This window comes from Aquarana catesbeiana, linkage group LG02 (assembly GCF_042186555.1).
Source record: "Aquarana catesbeiana isolate 2022-GZ linkage group LG02, ASM4218655v1, whole genome shotgun sequence".
NCBI classification, from domain to species: domain Eukaryota; kingdom Metazoa; phylum Chordata; class Amphibia; order Anura; family Ranidae; genus Aquarana; species Aquarana catesbeiana.
Window position 1 is genome coordinate 814,376,569 of NC_133325.1, and position 24,319 is coordinate 814,400,887.

General features: G+C 37.6%; 1 protein-coding gene across 1 annotated transcript in view; it reads left to right on the forward strand.

The window, feature by feature from the left end:
- The window catches only part of LOC141129552 (myoferlin-like), a 644,669-nt gene that overhangs the window by 594,242 nt on the left and 26,108 nt on the right, over nt 1-24,319 (forward strand). Inside the window, exon 2 of the mRNA XM_073617651.1 lies at nt 12,223-12,332. Coding sequence (XP_073473752.1) covers nt 12,255-12,332 — 78 coding nt within the window. The 5' untranslated portion in view covers nt 12,223-12,254. The remainder of the gene's footprint in view (nt 1-12,222; nt 12,333-24,319) is intronic.

Here is a 24,319-nt window from a genome sequence, read left to right on the forward strand (position 1 = left end):
ATCTCTCTCTCCTCTAATAGTATATACAGTATATCTCTCTCTTCTCTAATAGTATATACAGTATATCTCTCTCCTCTAATAGTATATACAGTATATCTCTCTCTCCTCTAATAGTATATACAGTATATCTCTCTCTCTAATAGTATATACAGTATATCTCTCTCCTCTAATAGTATATACAGTATATCTCTCTCTCTAATAGTATATACAGTATATCTCTCCTCTAATAGTATATACAGTATATCTCTCCTCTAATAGTATATACAGTATATCTCTCCTCTAATAGTATATACAGTATATCTCTCTCCTCTAATAGTATATACAGTATATCTCTCTCCTCTAATAGTATATACAGTATATCTCTCTCCTCTAATAGTATATAACAGTATATCTCTCTTCCTCTAATAGTATATACAGTATATCTCTCTCTCCTCTAATAGTATATACAGTATATCTCTCTCTCCTCTAATAGTATATACAGTATATCTCTCTAATAGTATATACAGTATATCTCTCTCCTCTAATAGTATATACAGTATATCTCTCTCCTCTAATAGTATATACAGTATATCTCTCTCTCCTCTAATAGTATATACAGTATATCTCTCTCTCCTCTAATAGTATATACAGTATATCTCTCTCCTCTAATAGTATATACAGTATATCTCTCTCTCCTCTAATAGTATATACAGTATATCTCTCTCCTCTAATAGTATATACAGTATATCTCTCTCCTCTAATAGTATATACAGTATATCTCTCTCTCCTCTAATAGTATATACAGTATATCTCTCTCTCTCTAATAGTATATACCAGTATATCTCTCTCTCCTCTAATAGTATATACAGTATATCTCTCTCTCTAATAGTATATACAGTATATCTCTCTCCTCTAATAGTATATACAGTATATCTCTCTCCTCTAATAGTATATACAGTATATCTCTCTCTCCTCTAATAGTATATACAGTATATCTCTCTCTCTCTAATAGTATATACAGTATATCTCTCTCCTCTAATAGTATATACAGTATATCTCTCCTCTAATAGTATATACAGTATATCTCTCTCCTCTAATAGTATATACAGTATATCTCTCTCCTCTAATAGTATATACAGTATATCTCTCTCCTCTAATAGTATATACAGTATATCTCTCTCTCCTCTAATAGTATATACAGTATATCTCTCTCTCCTCTAATAGTATATACAGTATATCTCTCTCCTCTAATAGTATATACAGTATATCTCCTCCTCTAATAGTATATACAGTATATCTCTCTCTCTCTAATAGTATATACAGTATATCTCTCTCTCCTCTAATAGTATATACAGTATATCTCTCTCTCCTCTAATAGTATATACAGTATATATCTCCTCTAATAGTATATACAGTATATCTCTCTCTAATAGTATATACAGTATATCTCTCTCTCCTCTAATAGTATATACAGTATATCTCTCTCCTAATAGTATATACAGTATATCTCTCCTCTAATAGTATATACAGTATATATCTCTCCTCTAATAGTATATACAGTATATCTCTCTTCTCTAATAGTATATACAGTATATCTCTCTCTCCTCTAATAGTATATACAGTATATCTCTCTCTCCTCTAATAGTATATACAGTATATCTCTCTCCTCTAATAGTATATACAGTATATATCTCTCCTCTAATAGTATATACAGTATATCTCTCTCCTCTAATAGTATATACAGTATATCTCTGTCCTCTAATAGTATATACAGTATATCTCTCTCTCCTCTAATAGTATATACAGTATATCTCTTCTCTAATAGTATATACAGTATATCTCTCTCCTCTAATAGTATATACAGTATATCTCTCCTCTAATAGTATATACAGTATATCTCTCTCCTCTAATAGTATATACAGTATATCTCTCTCTCTCTGATAGTATATACAGTATATCTCTCTCCTCTAATAGTATATACAGTATATATCTCTCCTCTAATAGTATATACAGTATATATCTCCTCTAATAGTATATACAGTATATCTCTTCTCTAATAGTATATACAGTATATCTCTCTCTCCTCTAATAGTATATACAGTATATCTCTCTCTCCTCTAATAGTATATACAGTATATCTCTCTCCTCTAATAGTATATACAGTATATCTCTCTTCTCTAATAGTATATACAGTATATCTCTCTCTCCTCTAATAGTATATACAGTATATCTCTCTCTCCTCTAATAGTATATACAGTATATCTCTCTCCTCTAATAGTATATACAGTATATATCTCTCCTCTAATAGTATATACAGTATATCTCTCTCTCCTCTAATAGTATATACAGTATATCTCTGTCCTCTAATAGTATATACAGTATATCTCTCTCTCCTCTAATAGTATATACAGTATATCTCTTCTCTAATAGTATATACAGTATATCTCTCTCCTCTAATAGTATATACAGTATATCTCTCCTCTAATAGTATATACAGTATATCTCTCTCCTCTAATAGTATATACAGTATATCTCTCTCTTCTCTGATAGTATATACAGTATATCTCTCTCCTCTAATAGTATATACAGTATATATCTCTCCTCTAATAGTATATACAGTATATATCTCCTCTAATAGTATATACAGTATATCTCTTCTCTAATAGTATATACAGTATATCTCTCTCTCCTCTAATAGTATATACAGTATATCTCTCCTCTAATAGTATATACAGTATATCTCTCCTCTAATAGTATATACAGTATATCTCTCTCCTCTAATAGTATATACAGTATATATCTCTCCTCTAATAGTATATACAGTATATCTCTCTCTTCTCTGATAGTATATACAGTATATCTCTCTCCTCTAATAGTATATACAGTATATATCTCTCCTCTAATAGTATATACAGTATATATCTCTCCTCTAATAGTATATACAGTATATCTCTCTCTCCTCTAATAGTATATACAGTATATCTCTGTCCTCTAATAGTATATACAGTATATCTCTCTCTCCTCTAATAGTATATACAGTATATCTCTTCTCTAATAGTATATACAGTATATCTCTCTCCTCTAATAGTATATACAGTATATCTCTCCTCTAATAGTATATACAGTATATCTCTCTCCTCTAATAGTATATACAGTATATCTCTCTCTTCTCTGATAGTATATACAGTATATCTCTCTCCTCTAATAGTATATACAGTATATATCTCTCCTCTAATAGTATATACAGTATATATCTCCTCTAATAGTATATACAGTATATCTCTTCTCTAATAGTATATACAGTATATCTCTCTCTCCTCTAATAGTATATACAGTATATCTCTCCTCTAATAGTATATACAGTATATCTCTCCTCTAATAGTATATACAGTATATCTCTCTCCTCTAATAGTATATACAGTATATATCTCTCCTCTAATAGTATATACAGTATATCTCTCTCTTCTCTAATAGTATATACAGTATATCTCTCTCCTCTAATAGTATATACAGTATATATCTCTCCTCTAATAGTATATACAGTATATCTCTCCTCTAATAGTATATACAGTATATCTCTCTCTCCTCTAATAGTATATACAGTATATCTCTGTCCTCTAATAGTATATACAGTATATCTCTCTCTCCTCTAATAGTATATACAGTATATCTCTCCTCTAATAGTATATACAGTATATCTCTCTCCTCTAATAGTATATACAGTATATCTCTCTCCTCTAATAGTATATACAGTATATCTCTCTCCTCTAATAGTATATACAGTATATCTCTCTCTTCTCTAATAGTATATACAGTATATCTCTCTCCTCTAATAGTATATACAGTATATATCTCTCCTCTAATAGTATATACAGTATATCTCCTCTAATAGTATATACAGTATATCTCTTCTCTAATAGTATATACAGTATATCTCTCTCTCCTCTAATAGTATATACAGTATATCTCTCTCTCCTCTAATAGTATATACAGTATATCTCTCTCCTCTAATAGTATATACAGTATATCTCTCTTCTCTAATAGTATATACAGTATATCTCTCTCTCCTCTAATAGTATATACAGTATATCTCTCTCTCCTCTAATAGTATATACAGTATATCTCTCTCCTCTAATAGTATATACAGTATATATCTCTCCTCTAATAGTATATACAGTATATCTCTCTCTCCTCTAATAGTATATACAGTATATCTCTGTCCTCTAATAGTATATACAGTATATCTCTCTCTCCTCTAATAGTATATACAGTATATCTCTTCTCTAATAGTATATACAGTATATCTCTCTCCTCTAATAGTATATACAGTATATCTCTCTCTCTAATAGTATATACAGTATATCTCTCTCCTCTAATAGTATATACAGTATATCTCTCTCTTCTCTAATAGTATATACAGTATATCTCTCTCCTCTAATAGTATATACAGTATATCTCTCTCCTCTAATAGTATATACAGTATATATCTCCTCTAATAGTATATACAGTATATCTCTTCTCTAATAGTATATACAGTATATCTCTCTCTCCTCTAATAGTATATACAGTATATCTCTCCTCTAATAGTATATACAGTATATCTCTCCTCTAATAGTATATACAGTATATCTCTCTCCTCTAATAGTATATACAGTATATATCTCTCCTCTAATAGTATATACAGTATATCTCTCTCTCCTCTAATAGTATATACAGTATATCTCTGTCCTCTAATAGTATATACAGTATATCTCTCTCTCTCTAATAGTATATACAGTATATCTCTCTCCTCTAATAGTATATACAGTATATCTCTCTCCTCTAATAGTATATACAGTATATCTCTCTCTCCTCTAATAGTATATACAGTATATCTCTCTCTCCTCTAATAGTATATACAGTATATCTCTCTCTCTCTAATAGTATATACAGTATATCTCTCTCCTCTAATAGTATATACAGTATATCTCTCTCTTCTCTAATAGTATATACAGTATATCTCTCTCCTCTAATAGTATATACAGTATATCTCTCTCCTCTAATAGTATATACAGTATATCTCTCTCTCCTCTAATAGTATATACAGTATATCTCTTCTCTAATAGTATATACAGTATATCTCTCTCTCCTCTAATAGTATATACAGTATATCTCTTCTCTAATAGTATATACAGTATATCTCTCTCCTCTAATAGTATATACAGTATATCTCTTCTCTAATAGTATATACAGTATATCTCTCTCTCCTCTAATAGTATATACAGTATATCTCTCTTCCTCTAATAGTATATACAGTATATCTCTCTCCTCTAATAGTATATACAGTATATCTCTCCTCTAATAGTATATACAGTATATCTCTCTCCTCTAATAGTATATACAGTATATCTCTCTCCTCTAATAGTATATACAGTATATCTCTCTCTCCTCTAATAGTATATACAGTATATCTCTCTCTCCTCTAATAGTATATACAGTATATCTCTCTCTCCTCTAATAGTATATACAGTATATCTCTCTCCTCTAATAGTATATACAGTATATCTCTCCTCTAATAGTATATACAGTATATCTCTCTCTCCTCTAATAGTATATACAGTATATCTCTCTCTCCTCTAATAGTATATATAGTATATCTCTCTCTCCTCTAATAGTATATACAGTATATATCTCCTCTAATAGTATATACAGTATATATCTCCTCTAATAGTATATACAGTATATCTCTCTCTCCTCTAATAGTATATACAGTATATCTCTCCTCTAATAGTATATACAGTATATCTCTCCTCTAATAGTATATACAGTATATATATCTCTCCTCTAATAGTATATACAGTATATCTCTCTTCTCTAATAGTATATACAGTATATCTCTCTCTCCTCTAATAGTATATACAGTATATCTCTCTCCTCTAATAGTATATACAGTATATCTCTCTCCTCTAATAGTATATACAGTATATATCTCTCCTCTAATAGTATATACAGTATATCTCTCTCTCCTCTAATAGTATATACAGTATATCTCTTCCTCTAATAGTATATACAGTATATCTCTCTCTCCTCTAATAGTATATACAGTATATCTCTTCTCTAATAGTATATACAGTATATCTCTCTCCTCTAATAGTATATACAGTATATCTCTCTCTCCTCTAATAGTATATACAGTATATCTCTCTCTCCTCTAATAGTATATACAGTATATCTCTCTCTCTCTAATAGTATATACAGTATATCTCTCTCCTCTAATAGTATATACAGTATATATCTCTCCTCTAATAGTATATACAGTATATCTCTCTCTCCTCTAATAGTATATACAGTATATCTCTTCTCTAATAGTATATACAGTATATCTCTCTCTCCTCTAATAGTATATACAGTATATCTCTTCTCTAATAGTATATACAGTATATCTCTCTCCTCTAATAGTATATACAGTATATCTCTTCTCTAATAGTATATACAGTATATCTCTCTCTCCTCTAATAGTATATACAGTATATCTCTCTCTCCTCTAATAGTATATACAGTATATCTCTCTCCTCTAATAGTATATACAGTATATCTGTCCTCTAATAGTATATACAGTATATCTCTTCTCTAATAGTATATACAGTATATCTCTCTTCTCTAATAGTATATACAGTATATCTCTTCTCTAATAGTATATACAGTATATCTCTTCTCTAATAGTATATACAGTATATCTCTCTCCTCTAATAGTATATACAGTATATCTCTCCTCTAATAGTATATACAGTATATCTCTCTCCTCTAATAGTATATACAGTATATCTCTCTCCTCTAATAGTATATACAGTATATCTCTCTCCTCTAATAGTATATACAGTATATCTGTCCTCTAATAGTATATACAGTATATCTCTCCTCTAATAGTATATACAGTATATATCTGTCCTCTAATAGTATATACAGTATATCTCTTCTCTAATAGTATATACAGTATATCTCTTCTCTAATAGTATATACAGTATATCTCTTCTCTAATAGTATATACAGTATATCTCTCCTCTAATAGTATATACAGTATATATATCTCTCCTCTAATAGTATATACAGTATATCTCTCTCCTCTAATAGTATATACAGTATATATCTCTCCTCTAATAGTATATACAGTATATCTCTCTCCTCTAATAGTATATACAGTATATATCTCCTCTAATAGTATATACAGTATATATATCTCTCCTCTAATAGTATATACAGTATATATCTCTCCTCTAATAGTATATACAGTATATATCTCTCTCTCCTCTAATAGTATATACAGTATATATCCCCTCTAATAGTATATACAGTATATCTCTCCTCTAATAGTATATACAGTATATCTCTTCTCTGATAGTATATACAGTATATCTCTCTCCTCTAATAGTATATACAGTATATCTCTCTCCTCTAATAGTATATACAGTATATATCTCCTCTAATAGTATATACAGTATATATCTCTCTCCTCTAATAGTATATACAGTATATCTCTCCTCTAATAGTATATACAGTATATCTCTCTCCTCTAATAGTATATACAGTATATATCTCCTCTAATAGTATATACAGTATATATCTCCTCTAATAGTATATCTCTCTCCTCTGATAGTATATACAGTATATCTCTCTCCTCGAATAGTATATACAGTATATCTCTTCTCTGATAGTATATACAGTATATCTCTCTCCTCTAATAGTATATACAGTATATATCTCTCCTCTAATAGTATATACAGTATATATCTCCTCTAATAGTATATACAGTATATCTCTTCTCTAATAGTATATACAGTATATCTCTCTCTCCTCTAATAGTATATACAGTATATCTCTCTCCTCTAATAGTATATACAGTATATCTCTCTCCTCTGATAGTATATACAGTATATCTCTCTCCTCTGATAGTATATACAGTATATCTCTCTCCTCTAATAGTATATACAGTATATCTCTCCTCTAATAGTATATACAGTATCTCTCTCCTCTAATAGTATATACAGTATATCTCTCTCCTCTAATAGTATATACAGTATATCTCTCCTCTAATAGTATATACAGTATATATCTCTCCTCTAATAGTATATACAGTATATCTCTCCTCTAATAGTATATACAGTATATCTCTCTCCTCTAATAGTATATACAGTATATCTCTCCTCTAATAGTATATACAGTATATCTCTCTCCTCTGATAGTATATACAGTATATCTCTCTCCTCTAATAGTATATACAGTATATATCTCTCCTCTAATAGTATATACAGTATATCTCTCCTCTAATAGTATATACAGTATATCTCTCTCCTCTGATAGTATATACAGTATATCTCTCTCCTCTAATAGTATATACAGTATATCTCTTCTCTGATAGTATATACAGTATATCTCTCTCCTCTAATAGTATATACAGTATATCTCTCCTCTAATAGTATATACAGTATATATCTCTCTCCTGTAATAGTATATACAGTATATATCTCTCCTCTAATAGTATATACAGTATATATCTCTCCTCTAATAGTATATACAGTATATCTCTCTCCTCTAATAGTATATACAGTATATCTCTCTCTCCTCTAATAGTATATACAGTATATCTCTCTCTCCTCTAATAGTATATACAGTATATCTCTCTCCTCTAATAGTATATACAGTATATCTCTCTCCTCTAATAGTATATACAGTATATATCTCTCCTCTAATAGTATATACAGTATATATCTCTCTCCTCTAATAGTATATACAGTATATCTCTCTCTCCTCTAATAGTATATACAGTATATATCTCTCTCTTCTCTAATAGTATATACAGTATCTCTCTCTCCTCTAATAGTATATACAGTATCTCTCTCTCCTCTAATAGTATATACAGTATATCTCTCTCCTCTAATAGTATATACAGTATATCTCTCTCCTCTAATAGTATATACAGTATATATCTCTCTCTTCTCTAATAGTATATACAGTATATATCTCTCTCCTCTAATAGTATATACAGTATATCTCTCTCCTCTAATAGTATATACAGTATATCTCTCTCCTCTAATAGTATATACAGTATATCTCTCTCCTCTAATAGTATATACAGTATATCTCTCTCCTCTAATAGTATATACAGTATATCTATCTCTTCTCTAATAGTATATACAGTATATCTATCTCTTCTCTAATAGTATATACAGTATATCTCTTCTGTCTGTTATGCTCAGAGTGGATTCGATATTTTGCTCCCTAACCATATAGTTGGTTATTTTTATTTACCACTGCATAGAGATATTTAAGAATAAATTGCCTTTTTTAAAACTTTACGTATTTACTAAATTACCACACTTTTATAAGGATATTAACCGATTAATTGAAACAATCGGCCAACTAATTGTTTATGAAAATGATCGTTAGTTGCAGCACTACCAGTGTCCACCACCTGAAGGTGGCCTATAACCCACATAGTAACTACTATGGCTCTGTGTCCCGTGATGTACTTCAAAGAAAAGGATTTTACAGGTTAGCTGTTATAAAAATCCTATTTTTTGCTGGTTATATCCTAGGGCTGGGAAAAAAAATCGTTTAAAATCTTGAATCAAGTTGAGAGGTCAAATCGATTCAAAATTTAAGCAAATCGATTTTTTTAAATCTTTTTTTTTTTTTTTCACTGAGGCGCTGCGGGCATGAGTTTTTAGGCGAGGCCGCGGCTTCGGCCTAGTCCGCGGCGACGGCCGGACGCCGCGGACTAGGCCGAAGCCTCGCCTAAAAACTCATGCTCGCAGCGCCTCCGGACCGGTGTGCACACCACGCCTGGCCTGAAGAGCTGCGGGCAAGGAGTTTTTGGGTGGGGCCGCGGCTTCGGCCTAGTCCACTAGGCCGGACACCGCGGACTAGGCCGAAGCCACGGCCTCGCCTAAAAGCTCATTCCCGCAGCGCCTCGGGACCGGCGCGGTTTCCAAAAAAAAAACTCGATTCGAATCTTGAATCGAGTTTTTTTTTAAGAGAATCGAAGATTTTTTTTTTTTTAAGAAAATCTCCCAGCCCTATTATATGCCAGGTGTGGAAAATGGGTGGTGGGATTACCTGAGTCATCAGGCGTTGGATCAAGGAGTGTGGTCTCCATTTCTAGAGGTGTCTGTTTATGGTGGGACATGCTGGCCGTGGAACTCCTGGCATCCCATTTTTCACAGACTTATTGTGACAAAAGCTAGGGATCATCTGGCGTCTTTTCTTCTTTTCTTTAGTTTTTCCCTGGTCTGCTGCGCTGGACATAGGCTGAAGGGATAACAATCTCTCAGACCCTCCCATCTCTCCTGTTATGTGTGACATTGTGTGCCTTCCAGCTGCTGATTTCTCTTCTGTACCAAAAGCTGATCTCCTGCCTTTCACTCACTTGACTGTTTTCCTAATAGGCAGGTTCTGGGGGTCAGAGGGGTAGTGTTCAATGAAAGTTTATACATGTACCTCTCAGACGATTCAAAGTGATTAACCTCCCTGGCGGTGTTCCCGAGTCTGGCTCGGGGTGGAATTTCAGTACCAAACGCGGTAACCCTGAGCCAGACTCGGTATTGCATTGCAGGATCCAGGAAGAGCTTACATACCTTGTCCCCCCGGATCCTGCGATGTCTCCCCCGCTGTGTGTGTGATCCGTGTCCTCCACTCGATCTATCACGGAACCCGAGCTCCGACACACAGGGATGGAGAACGGCGCCAAATTCAAAAAGTAAAAAACACACACAATACATATACAGTACACTGTGATCTTACACCTTACATTACTGTATGAAATGATTTCACATCCCTTTTGTCCCTAGTGCTCTGCCCAGTGCCCTGCATGCAGTTTTATATTATATATACTCTTCTTTCTGCCTGGAAACTGGACATTGTCCATAGCAACCAAAACCGTCCCTTTACATCAAAAGTGGTTTTATATCAGCTAGAAAACAGTGATAATAAATTAGAATCACTTGTAGAATTGAGCGATCGTGATTTGTGGGGGAATCCGTCATCAAACACTGAAAGTAATGACAGCGACAATTCTGCAACTCACCAAATTTCAGTGTTTTTGATTTGAATACATTATTAAATTTTTATTATTATTATTTATTTGTTATAATTATTTATAGTTATTTATTATATTATAATTTCTGATTTCGTATTTCAAACTTTATCATACCCGGGATGTCTACTAGACTCTGGTTTGGACAGATTTAAGTGAGTTATTCCTTAGAATTCCAGGCTTACAATATAAAACGCCAAATTTTCATGCAAAACAATTGTACCGCTTTGAGCATCAAAAATCTGAGGACATCATCCCGCCAGGGAGGTTAAGGAGAGAACACACCTCTACAAACGTGTCTGTACTTGCCTGCTCTGTGAAATAGAATTGTACAGAGCAGCCTCGAAGCTCATCTTGGGTCCCCCAGCGGCACTCCTTCCTCTGTCCTGTGCCCACACAGGAAGCTGCTTCTCATGGAGGCACTTGTCCATGTTTGCACCCAAGCCTCACTGCTGCATCCATTGACACAGACAGCAGGACTTGTGCCCCCCCTCCCCCCCTCACTGGCTTAGACAGCAGCGGGAGCCAATGGCTCCTGGTGTCCCAGCAAGATCTGGAAGTGAGGAGAGATGAGAGCTGCAGACGTGCACAGCGCTGGATCAAATGAAAGGCTCAGGTAAGTAGAGGTGGGAAACTGATGCCTAAACATTTTTTATCTGAATGCTAGGAATGAATCGAGGTATAAAATATTTTAGCCTTTAGGACTTATTCGCACCATATGTACAAGGAAACTGATGGCAAAAGCACACAATTCACTTCCAGAGATATCAGTTTTCATGTGTGTCAGTTATGTGCCCTATTCACACCAATGTTGATATCATCTCAGTTATATCTTGCAGAAAACTACATACACGTTGCAGATTAATGAGCAGAAAAAAATCTGCACGTGATATCAGTGTTGTGCTTTGAACAGGGTACATAGAGAACTATTGTGTTGTTTTTTTTATTTTTGTCTGTCAGATGCGAGTAAAGAAAAGCCAATCAACGGCTCTTTCTGTTTACATCAAGATCAGCCGTTATTGGACTGACACACCACACCACCGATGGTTGCGATGCGACCCCCCCCCCCCCCATAGACACGTGGCGGCTGTTATCCTGCTGGACGTCGTATATAACTGAACCAGCGCCTGTATGTATATTTACACCAATGATATGTTTAATCCTTTCTCATTCAGATAATGGAGAGGAGGAGAAAGGACTTGGTCAGATGGAAGCCCAAATCGCTGCATATCTTACTGGAGAAATGGAGAATAAGACTGCTTCAAGCAAAGCTCCAGACTTTCAGGTAAATCCATGGGGAGACATATCGGATGTGTCTGATGAGGAATGGAAGGCGCTTTCACACTGATCTGGCCTGCTTCTCCTGTAGTGCAGACTCAGCGCAGTCTACTCACTTTTCATGCCGGTTAGCTGCACTTTGTTATAGACTTTCTGAATGTGCACCAACTTTAGACACGTGTTAAATGAGTGTTTGCACCGAAAAGTAGATGTGGGATCATTGTTTTTGCCATTTTTTTGCTTTATGACACATTGCAGAGTTTTCACATGGTTTCATATGTATTGATTGGTATATTGTACAGGTGTGTCATTGGTTTATGAAGTATGAGGTCACACAGCTCAAAACTCAAACAACATAGATAGAGATAGATACAGAGCCTTCAAAAAGTATTCATACCCCTTGAAATTCCCCACATTTTGTCATTTTACAACCAGAAACATAAATGTATTTTATTGGGATTTTATGTGATAGACCAACACAAAGTGTCACATAATTGTGAAGTGGAAGGAAAATGATACAAATAAATATGTGAAAAGTGTGTGTGGGGGGAGGGGCATTTGTATGGCGCCCCCCGGAGTCAATACTTTGTAGAACCCCCTTTCTCTACAAGTCTTTTTGGGGATGTCTCTACCAGCTTTGCACATCTAGAGAGGACATTTCTGCCCATTCTTCTTTGTAAAATATCTCAAGCTCTGTCAGATTGGATGGAGAACGTCTGTGATCAGCAATTTTCAAGTCTTGCCACAGATTCTCAATGTGATTTAGGTCTGGACTGTGACTGGGCCATTCTAACACATGAATATGCTTTGATCTAAACCATTCCATTGTAGCTCTGGCTGGATGTTTCGGGTCGTTGTCCTGCTGGAAGGTGAACCTCCGCCTCAGTCTCAAGTCTTTTGTAGACTCTAACAGGTTTTCTTCTAAGATTGTCCTGTATTTGTCTCCATCCATCTTCCCATCAACTCTGAGCAGCTTCCCTGTCCCTGCTGAAGAAAACCATCCCCACCACATGATGCTGCCACCACCATGTTTCACGGTGGGGATGGTGTGTTCAGGGTGATGTGCAGTGTTAGTTTTCCCCACACATAGCGTTTTACTTTTAGACCATAAAGTTGAATTTTGGTCTCCTCTGACCAGATCACCTTCTTCCACATGTTTGCTGTGTCCTCCACATGGCTTCTCACAAACTACAAACAGGACTTCTTATGACTTTCTTTCTCCAATGTCTTTCTTCTTGTCACTCTTCCATAAAGGGCAGATTTGTGGAGAACACGACTAATAGTTGTCCTGTGGACAGATTCTCCCACCTGAGCTGTGGATCTCTGCAGCTCCTCCAGAGTTACCATGGACCTCTTGGCTCTTCTCTGATGAATGCTCTCCTTGCCCGGCCGGTCAGTTTAGGTGGACGGCCATGTCTTGGTAGGTTTGCAGTTGTGCCATACTCTTTCCATTTTCCGATGATGGATTGAACAGAGCTCTGTGTTCAAAGCTTGGGAGATTTTTTTATAACCTGACCCTGCTTTATACTTCTCCACAACTTTATTCCTGACCTGTCTGGTGTGTTCCTTGGCCTTCATGATGCTGTTTGTTCACCAAGGTTCTCTAACAAACCTCTGAGGGCTTCACAGAACAGCTGTATTTATACTGAGATTAAATGACACACAGGTGGACTCTATTTACTAATTAGGTGACTTCTGAAGGCAATTGGTTCCACTAGATTTTAGTTATCAGAGTAAAGGGGGCTGAATACAAATGCCCCTCCCCCCCACACTTTTCACATATTTATTTGTATCTTTTATATATATATATATAAATTTATTTTTTGTATAATATTTAATATTTTTTTTTATTTTTTTTTTTTTTTTCTGTATTCGGGGATAGGGAAATCTGCTTGGGATAAATGGTTACACACTGCTACAAGCACAAGTCTGTGTACATATAATAACTATAATTCAAAAGTTGGGTAGCAGTAGATTGTACCCATTCCTTTATATCTTATGATCAATACCTCATATAAAATACTGCAGTCTCTACAATGGATGAAAAGACATTCGGGAATTCCTCTTCTCACCGCAACATTCAAGGGTTTCTCAAAATTTAACTCTATTCAATAAGGAAGTGCAGAAACATATTGAAGACCCCTCGTATGTCATTTTTTTTGTCTTCTCATGCAGAACAAATGTGAATGCCGCCCCCCCAATCCACTGACACTACCTCCCCCCCTCTCACTATACAGGCAAGCACCAGAGTAAATCTGCTCTCTTCACTCATCCTTCTGGATATAATTCGATATTATATGCACCTTTATAAAGACTCCTCCATCCTCATATAGCTGCCATATGACAAGAAATCAAAGAAATGGTATATGGTGTAAACTAATACATAAAGACCCTCATGTGGGGTTGCACATTAACCACTTGCTGACCGCCTCACACAGATATACTGCGGCAGAATGGCATGGGCAGGCAAAATCACGTACCTAGTAAGTGATCGCCTTCCCGCATGCAGGGGGTCTGATCGGACCCCTCCCCCGGTGCCCGAGGCGCTCGGCTTTGGTCTGGGAGCGATGAGAGGTGAGGGGGAGACCATCCATTCGTGGCCCCCCCTTCGCGATCGCTCCCAGCCAATCAGGTTCTTCCCCTGCCTCTGTATAGTACACAGAGGCAGGGGATGTGATGTCATCTCTCCTCAGCTCAGTATTTTCCGTTCCGGCGCCGAGGAGAGAAGACATCTGAGTGATGGTAAAACACTACACATCACAGTAGAACATGCCAGGCACACTTTACACCCCCCATCACCCCCCCGATCACCCCTCCCCCCCCTCCCTGTCACACTGACACCAAGCAGGTTTTTTTTTTCTGATTACTGCATTGGTGTCAGTTTGTGACAGTTAGTGCGATAGGGCAGTTAGTGGTAGCCCCCTTTAGGTCTAGGGTACCCCCCTAACCCCCCCTAATAAAGTTTTAACCCCTTGATCACCCCCTGTCGCCAGTGTCACTAAGCGATCATTTTTCTGATCGCTGTATTAGTGTCGCTGGTGACGATAGTTAGGGAGGTAAATATTTAGGTTCGCCGTCAGCGTTTTATAGTGACAGGGACCCCCATATACTATCTAATAAATGTTTTAACCCCTTGATTGCCCCCTAGTTAACCCTTTCACCACTGATCACCGTATAACTGTTACGGGTGACGCTGGTTAGTTCGTTTATTTTTTATAGTGTCAGGGCACCCGCCGTTTATTACCGAATAAAGGTTTAGACCCCTGATCGCCCGGCGGTGATATGCGTCGCCCCAGGCAACGTCAGATTAGTGCCAATACCGCTAACACCCACGCACGCAGCATACGCCTCCCTTAGTGGTATAGTATCTGAACTAGGGGTGCAACGGATCGTCATCGATCCGTGATCCGATCCGCGGAGTTTAATCCGATCCGCGGAGTTTGATCCGATCCGCGGAGGTTGATACGTACGGGACACCCGCGATCCGCTCTGTGGCTTCGGCCATAGGAAAGGCTGCGGCTTTGGCCTAGCTCCGGAGCGGCGGCCATCTTGGTACACCCGGCGGCCGTTTAGCACGTGATCGCTCCGTCAAATGACGGAGCAATCACTTGTAACAAACTGGCGTCGTGTCATGACACCGGTTCCTCTCTCCCCTCTGTCTACTGATCTGTACAGTGGAGGGGAGAGTTCGGATGGCAGCAGTGCCAATAATCTGCAATGCTCTGCTGCAATACCCTGCCAATACTCTGCAATGCCCTGCAAATACTCTTCCATACCCTGCCAATACTCTTCCATACCCTGCCAAACCCCGCCAATACCCTGCCAAACCCCGCCAATACCCTGCCAAACCCTGCCAATACCCTGCCAATACCCTGCCAATACTCTTCCATACCCTGCCAAACCCTGCCAATACCCTGCCAATACCCTGCCATACCCTGCCAATACCCTGCCAATACCCTGCCAATACTCTGCCATACCCTGCCAATACTCTGCCATACCCTGCCAATACTCTGCCAATACCCTGCCAATAGTCTGCAATACACTGCCAATACCCTGCAATACTCTACCAATACTCTGCCACACCCTGCCAATAGGGAGATTGTGGATATTACAGTGGGGGAGATTTTTTTTTTTTTTGTTGATCCGAACCGTGACTCCTGATCCGAGGAACGATCCGAACCGTGACTCCTGATCCGATCAGATCTATACTAGCGTCCCCAGCAGTTTAGGGTTCCCAAAAACGCAGTATTAGTGGGATCAGCCCAGATACCTGCTAGCACCTGCGTTTTGCCCCTCCGCCCGGCCCAGCCCACCCAAGTGCAGTATCGATCGATCACTGTCACTTACAAAACACTAAACGCATAACTGCAGCGTTCGCAGAGTCAGGCCTGATCCCTGCGATCGCTAACAGTTTTTTTGGTAGCGTTTTGGTGAACTGGCAAGCGCCAGCGGCCTAGTACACCCCGGTCGTAGTCAAACCAGCACTGCAGTAACACTTGGTGACGTGGCGAGTCCCATAAGTGCAGTTCAAGCTGGTGAGGTGGCAAGCACAAGTAGTGTCCCGCTGCCACCAAGAAGACGAACACAGGCCCGTCGTGCCCATAGTGCCCTTCCTGCTGCATTCACCAATCCTAATTGGGAACCCACCACTTCTGCAGCGCCCGTACTTCCCCCATTCACATCCCCAACCAAATGCAGTCGGCTGCATGAGAGGCATTTTCTTTATGTCCTCCCGAGTACCCCTACCCAACGAACCCCCCAAAAAATAGATGTTGTGTCTGCAGCAAGCGCGGATATAGGCGTGACACCCGCTATTATTGTCCCTCCTGTCCTGACAATCCTGGTCTTTGCATTGGTGAATGTTTTGAACGCTACCATTCACTAGCTGAATATTAGCGTAGGGTACAGCATTGCACAGACTAGGCACACTTTCACAGGGTCTCCCAAGATGCCATCGCATTCTGAGAGGTCCGAACCTGGAACCGGTTACAGTTATAAAAGTTAGTTACAAAAAAAGTGTAAAAGAAAAAAAAAACACAAACAAAAATATATTAAAAAAAAATAATAGTTGTTTTATTGTTGTTATGTTTTTTATCATGTTTGTTTTTCAGGTATGCAATTTTTTATACTTTACCGTTTACTGTGTTTTATTGTTAACCATTTTTTTGTCTTCAGGTACGCCATTCAGGACTTTGAGTGGTTATACCAGAATGATGCCTGCAGGTTTAGGTATCATCTTGGTATCATTCTTTTCAGCCAGCGATCGGCTTTCATGTAAAAGCAATCCTAGCGGCTAATTAGCCTCTAGACTGCTTTTACAAGCCGTGGGAGGGAATGCCCCCCCACCGTCTTCCGTGTTTTTCTCTGGCTCTCCTGTCTCAACAGGGAACCTGAGAATGCAGCCGGTGATTCAGCCAGCTGACCATAGAGCTGATCAGAGACCAGAGTGGCTCCAAACATCTCTATGGCCTAAGAAACCGGAAGCTACGAGCATTTCATGACTTAGATTTCGCCGGATGTAAATAGCGCCATTGGGAAATTGGGGAAGCATTTTATCACACTGATCTTGGTGTGGTCAGATGCTTTGAGGGCAGAGGAGAGACCCCAATTTTTTCAAAAAAGAGTACCTGTCACTACCTATTGCTATCATAGGGGATATTTACATTCCCTGAGATAACAATAAAAATGATTAAAAAAATGAAAGGAACAGTTTAAAAATAAGATAAAAAAGCAAAAAAATAATAATAATAAAAAAAAAAGCACCCCTGTCGCCCCCTGCTCTCACGCTAAGGCGAACGCAAGCGTTGGTCTGGCGTCAAATGTAAACAGCAATTGCACCATGCATGTGAGGTATCGCCGCGAAGATCAGATCGAGGGCAGTAATTTTAGCAGTAGACCTCCTCTGTAAATCTAAAGTGGTAACCTGTAAAGGCTTTTAAAGGCTTTTAAAAATGTATTTAGTTTGTCGCCACTGCACGTTTGTGCGCAATTTTAAAGCATGTCATGTTTGGTATCCATGTACTCGGCCTAAGATCATCTTTTTTATTTCATCAAACATTTGGGCAATATAGTGTGTTTTAGTGCATTAAAATTTAAAAAAGTGTGTGTTTTCCCCAAAAAATGCGTTTGAAAAATCGCTGCGCAAATACTGTGTGAAAAAAAAAAATGAAACACCCACCATTTTAATCTGTAGGGCATTTGCTTTAAAAAATATATAATATAATGTTTGAGGGTTCAAAGTAATTTTCTTGCAAAAAAAATTATTTTTTCATGTAATCAAAAAGTGTCAAAGGGCTTTGTCTTCAAGTGGTTAGAAGAGTGGGTGATGTGTGACATAAGCTTCTAAATGTACGCGGCTAGGCTCCCAAAAAGTCCCACACATGTGGTATCCCCGTACTCAGGAGAAGCAGCTGAATGTATTTTGGGGTGCAATTCCACATATGCCCATGGCCTGTGTGAGCAATATATCATTTAGTGACAACTTTTTGTAATTTTTTTTTTTTTTTTGTCATTATTCAATCACTTGGGACAAAAAAAATAAATATTCAATGGGTTCAACATGCCTCTCAGCAACTTCCTTGGGGTGTCTACTTTCCAAAATGGGGTCATTTGTGGGGGTTTTGTACTGCCCTGTCATTTTAGCACCTCAAGAAATGACATAGGCACTCATAAACTACAAGCTGTGTAAATTCCAGAAAATGTACCCTAGTTTGTAGACGCTATAACTTTTGCGCAAACCAATAAATATACGCTTATTGACTTTTTTTTAACAAAGACATGTGGCTGAATACATTTTGGCCTAAATGTATGACTAAAATTGAGTTTATTGGATTTTTTTTATAACAAAAAGTAGAAAATATCATTTTTTTTGAAAAGATTTCACAAGCACTGCTTCAAGCTGCACGACTTTCAGGTCGTACAAGTGTGAAAGGGGCCTTAGAGGCCATTCACACTAGAGAAGTGACTGGTGTTTTTCATGCTGGAAGAATGCCAGTCACCACTAGGGCACAGTCAAAAATTCTTCCCTATTACATAGTTAGTCAGGTTGAAAAAAAGACACAAGTCCATCTAGTTCAACCTAGGGCTGGGAAAAAAATCGATTTAAATCTTGAATCGAGTTGAGAGGTCAAATCGATTCAAAATTTAAGCAAATCGATTTTTTTTTTTTCACCGCGCCGGTCCGGAGGCGCTGCGGGCATGAGTTTTTAGGCAAGGCCGCGGCTTCGGCCTAGTCCGCGGCTACAGCTCATGCCCGCAGCGCCTCCGGACCGGCGCGGACACCGCGCCAGGCCTGAAGAGCTGCGGGCAAGGAGTTTTTAGGTGAGGCCGCGGCTTCGGCCTAGTCCGCAAGGCCGGACACCGCGGACTAGGCCGAAGCCGCGGCCTCGCCTAAAAGCTCATGCCCGCAGCGCCTCCGGACCGGTGCGGTTTCCAAAAAAAAAAAAAAAAAATTCGAATCGTGAATCAAGTTTTTTTTAAGAGGATCTCCCAGCCCTAGTTCAACCCAAAAAATACAATCCCATATATACACAATCCTTCACCCACGGTTGACCCAGAGGAGGGCAGAACCCACAGCAAAGCATAATTCACTTTTCTCCAGCAGGGGAAAAAATTCCTTCCTGATCTCCCCCGAGAGACAATCGGAATTTCCCTGGATCAACATCAAGTATAAATGTCAGTACCCAGTTATATTGTGTGCATTTAGGAAAGTATCCAGACCTTTATAGAAATCTACTGAGCTGGTCCTCCTCTGTCAGGAGTCTATTCCACATTTTCACACCTCTTACTGTGAAGAAACCTTTCTGTATTTGGAGATGAAATCTCTTTTCCTCCAGATATAAAGAGTGCTGCCTTGACCTTAAATTTTATAAACTGACACAAAGTATCTATATCTATATCTATATCTATATCTATCTATATCATAATATATTATGTATAATCTCTTATGTATTTATACATGGAGATCATATCCCCCCTTATATAATTATACATGGAGATCATATCCCCCCTTTATGTATTTATACATGGAGATCATATCCCCCCTTATGTATTTATACATGGAGATCATATCCCCCCTTATGTAGTTATAGATGGATATCATATCCCCCCTTTTATATTTATACATGGAGATCATATCCCCCCTTATGTATTTATACATGGAGATCATATCCCCCCTTATGTATTATACATGGAGATCATATCCCCCTTATGTATTTATACATGGAGATCATATCCCCCCTTATGTATTATACATGGTGATCATATCCCCCTTATGTATTTATACATGGGGATCATATCCCCCCTTATGTATTTATACATGGAGATCATATCCCCCCTTATATATTTATACATTGAGATCATATCCCCCCTTATGTATTTATACATGGAGATCATATCCCCCTTATGTATTTATACATGGAGATCATATCCCCCTTATGTATTTATACATGGAGATCATATCCCCCTTATGTATTTATACATGGAGATCATATCCCCCTTATGTATTTATACATGGAGATCATATCCCCCCTTATGTATTTATACATGGAGATCATATCCCCCTTATGTATTTATACATGGAGATCATATCCCCCCCCTTATGTATTTACACATGGAGATCATATCCCCCCTTATGTATTATACATGGAGATCATATCCCCCTTATGTATTATACATGGTGATCATATCCCCCTTATGTATTTATACATGGAGATCATATCCCCCCTTATGTATTTATACATGGAGATCATATCCCCCTTATGTATTTATACATGGAGATCATATCCCCCCTTATGTATTTATACATGGAGATCATATCCCCCCCTTATATAATTATACATGGAGATCATATCCCCCCCCTTATGTATTTATACATGGAGATCATATCCCCCCTTTATGTATTTATACATGGAGATCATATCCCCCCTTATGTATTTATACATGGAGATCATATCCCCCCTTATGTAGTTATAGATGGATATCATATCCCCCCTTTTATATTTATACATGGAGATCATATCCCCCCTTATGTATTTATACATGGAGATCATATCCCCCTTATGTATTTATACATGGAGATCATATCCCCCTTATGTATTTATACATGGAGATCATATCCCCCTTATGTATTTATACATGGAGATCATATCCCCCCTTATATATTTATACATGGAGATCATATCCCCCCTTATGTATTATACATGGTGATCATATCCCCCTTATGTATTTATACATGGAGATCATATCCCCCCTTATGTATTTATACATGGAGATCATATCCCCCCTTATGTATTTATACATGGAGATCATATCCCCCCTTATGTATTTATACATGGAGATCATATCCCCCTTATGTATTTATACATGGAGATCATATCCCCCCCTTATGTATTTACACATGGAGATCATATCCCCCCTTATGTATTATACATGGAGATCATATCCCCCTTATGTATTATACATGGTGATCATATCCCCCTTATGTATTTATACATGGAGATCATATCCCCCCTTATGTATTTATACATGGAGATCATATCCCCCTTATGTATTTATACATGGAGATCATATCCCCCCCTTATGTATTTACACATGGAGATCATATCCCCCCTTATGTATTATACATGGAGATCATATCCCCCTTATGTATTATACATGGTGATCATATCCCCCTTATGTATTTATACATGGAGATCATATCCCCCCTTATGTATTTATACATGGAGATCATATCCCCCTTATGTATTTATACATGGAGATCATATCCCCCCCTTATGTATTTATACATGGAGATCATATCCCCCCTTATGTATTTATACATGGAGATCATATCCCCCCTTATATATTTATACATGGAGATCATATCCCCCCTTATATATTTATACATGGAGATCATATCCCCCCTTATATATTTATACATGGAGATCATATCCCCCCTTATGTATTTATACATGGAGATCATATCCCCCCCTTATGTATTTATACATGGAGATCATATCCCCCCCTTATGTATTTATATATGGAGATCATATCCCCCCTTATGTATTTATACATGGTGATCATATCCCCCCCTTATGTATTTATATATGGAGATCATATCCCCCTTATGTATTTATACATGGAGATCATATCCCCCCCTTATGTATTTATACATGGAGATCATATCCCCCCTTATGTATTTATACATGGAGATCATATCCCCCCCTTATGTATTTATACATGGAGATCATATCCCCCTTATGTATTTATACATGGAGATCATATCCCCCTTATGTATTTATATATGGAGATCATATCCCCCTTATGTATTTATACATGGAGATCATATCCCCCCTTATGTATTTATACATGGTGGTCATATCCCCCTTATGTATTTATATATGGAGATCATATCCCCCTTATGTATTTATATATGGAGATCATATCCCCCTTATGTATTTATATATGGAGATCATATCCCCCCTTATGTATTTATATATGGAGATCTCTGTTCTGTCCTCCGGATGTATTATATCGGTTATTTGGATCTGTGTTGTTAAATTTACATGTAAAGTGTGTAATTTACTTAAGACAATGATATGGTGTGCCGGCTCCATCTATTGTTCCTTTTTGGTATTGCTGCATTTCTGATTGTTTGTAATATTTGTGTAACTAAGGAAGTTGTCAGCAAGCAGGGAATTCTGGGTAGAATCTTAACAGGAAGTGAGAGAGCCACCATTTTGTGAGAAGACATTGAGGAAAGAAGACATGTATTTCACTATCTATCGCCATCACCCCTTAGAGAAGGGAAAATGTAAGTTTTTACTATCCCATCTTATACTGTATATGGTTGTTTATGTATTGTATGTAATATTCTACTTATTGAGGTCTATTTCTGTTATTTTGTGGTGTCACATGGCTTGTTCTAATAACACTGACATCAAAGAAATATCTTATCTCCAGTTATTGGGAGAAGAAGATTTAACTGTCTGCTCTTTTTTTTCAACAATAATTTTTATTTATTTCATCAAATACAAATCAATTGAAGTTGCTGCAAATATTATACAACATTTGTAATAGAAATACTGAGAGGTATAAAGTATAATAGTGATATAAACCTTGATGGCCGCGCCCAGCCCACCCCCCTCCCCTGCCGTCCTCGCCCCCCCCCCGGGTGGGTTCAAGTTCTAGGACTGGAGGGTCTCCACTTCTTACAGTATAAACTATGAGGATGGAAATAACCAGAAAGTCCTGAATATCAGATATTGCTCTACACCGATCGATCGATCGCCCAGGTGAGGTCCCAATATTTCAGCCTGAAGGGTCCGTTTATATTTGATGTTCTTTTAGGTAATTGGAGGCTCTGGGATGAGAAATCCAAATTCTCCATTTTTTACTGAAAGTGGTTTTTATAAGCAGCATTAATTCCCATTGTGCCGGGTATTCAATCGAGTTATGACAGGAGATCGATCGGGTGCTTCCGTAGATTTCCAGAGATAAGCGATTGTAAGTCTTGAGGCTATTAGAATGTGGAGCCCAATAGTTCTCTGTATAGTGGGGTATTTCTCTGTACAGTGGGGTATTTCTCTGTAGAGTGGGGGGGAGTTCTCTGTAGAGTGGGGGGGAGTTCTCTGTAGAGTGGGGGGGAGTTCTCTGTAGAGTGGGGGGGAGTTCTCTGTAGAGTGGGGGGGAGTTCTCTGTAGAGTGGGGATGAGGGGGGGGAGTGTGGAGCGGGGGAGTTGTGTGTGGAGTGGGGTATTTCTCTATAGTAGGGATGAGAGGGGGGAGTGTGGAGCGGGGGAGTTGTGTGTGGAGTGGGGTATTTCTCTATAGTAGGGATGAGGGGGGGGAGTGTGGAGCGGGGGAGTTGTGTGTGGAGTGGGGTATTTCTCTATAGTAGGGATGAGGGGGGGAGTGTGGAGCGGGGGAGTTGTGTGTGGAGTGGGTCAGTATAGTGGGGTATTTCTCTATAGTAGGGATGAGGGGGGGAAGTGTGGAGTGGGGTATTTCTCTATA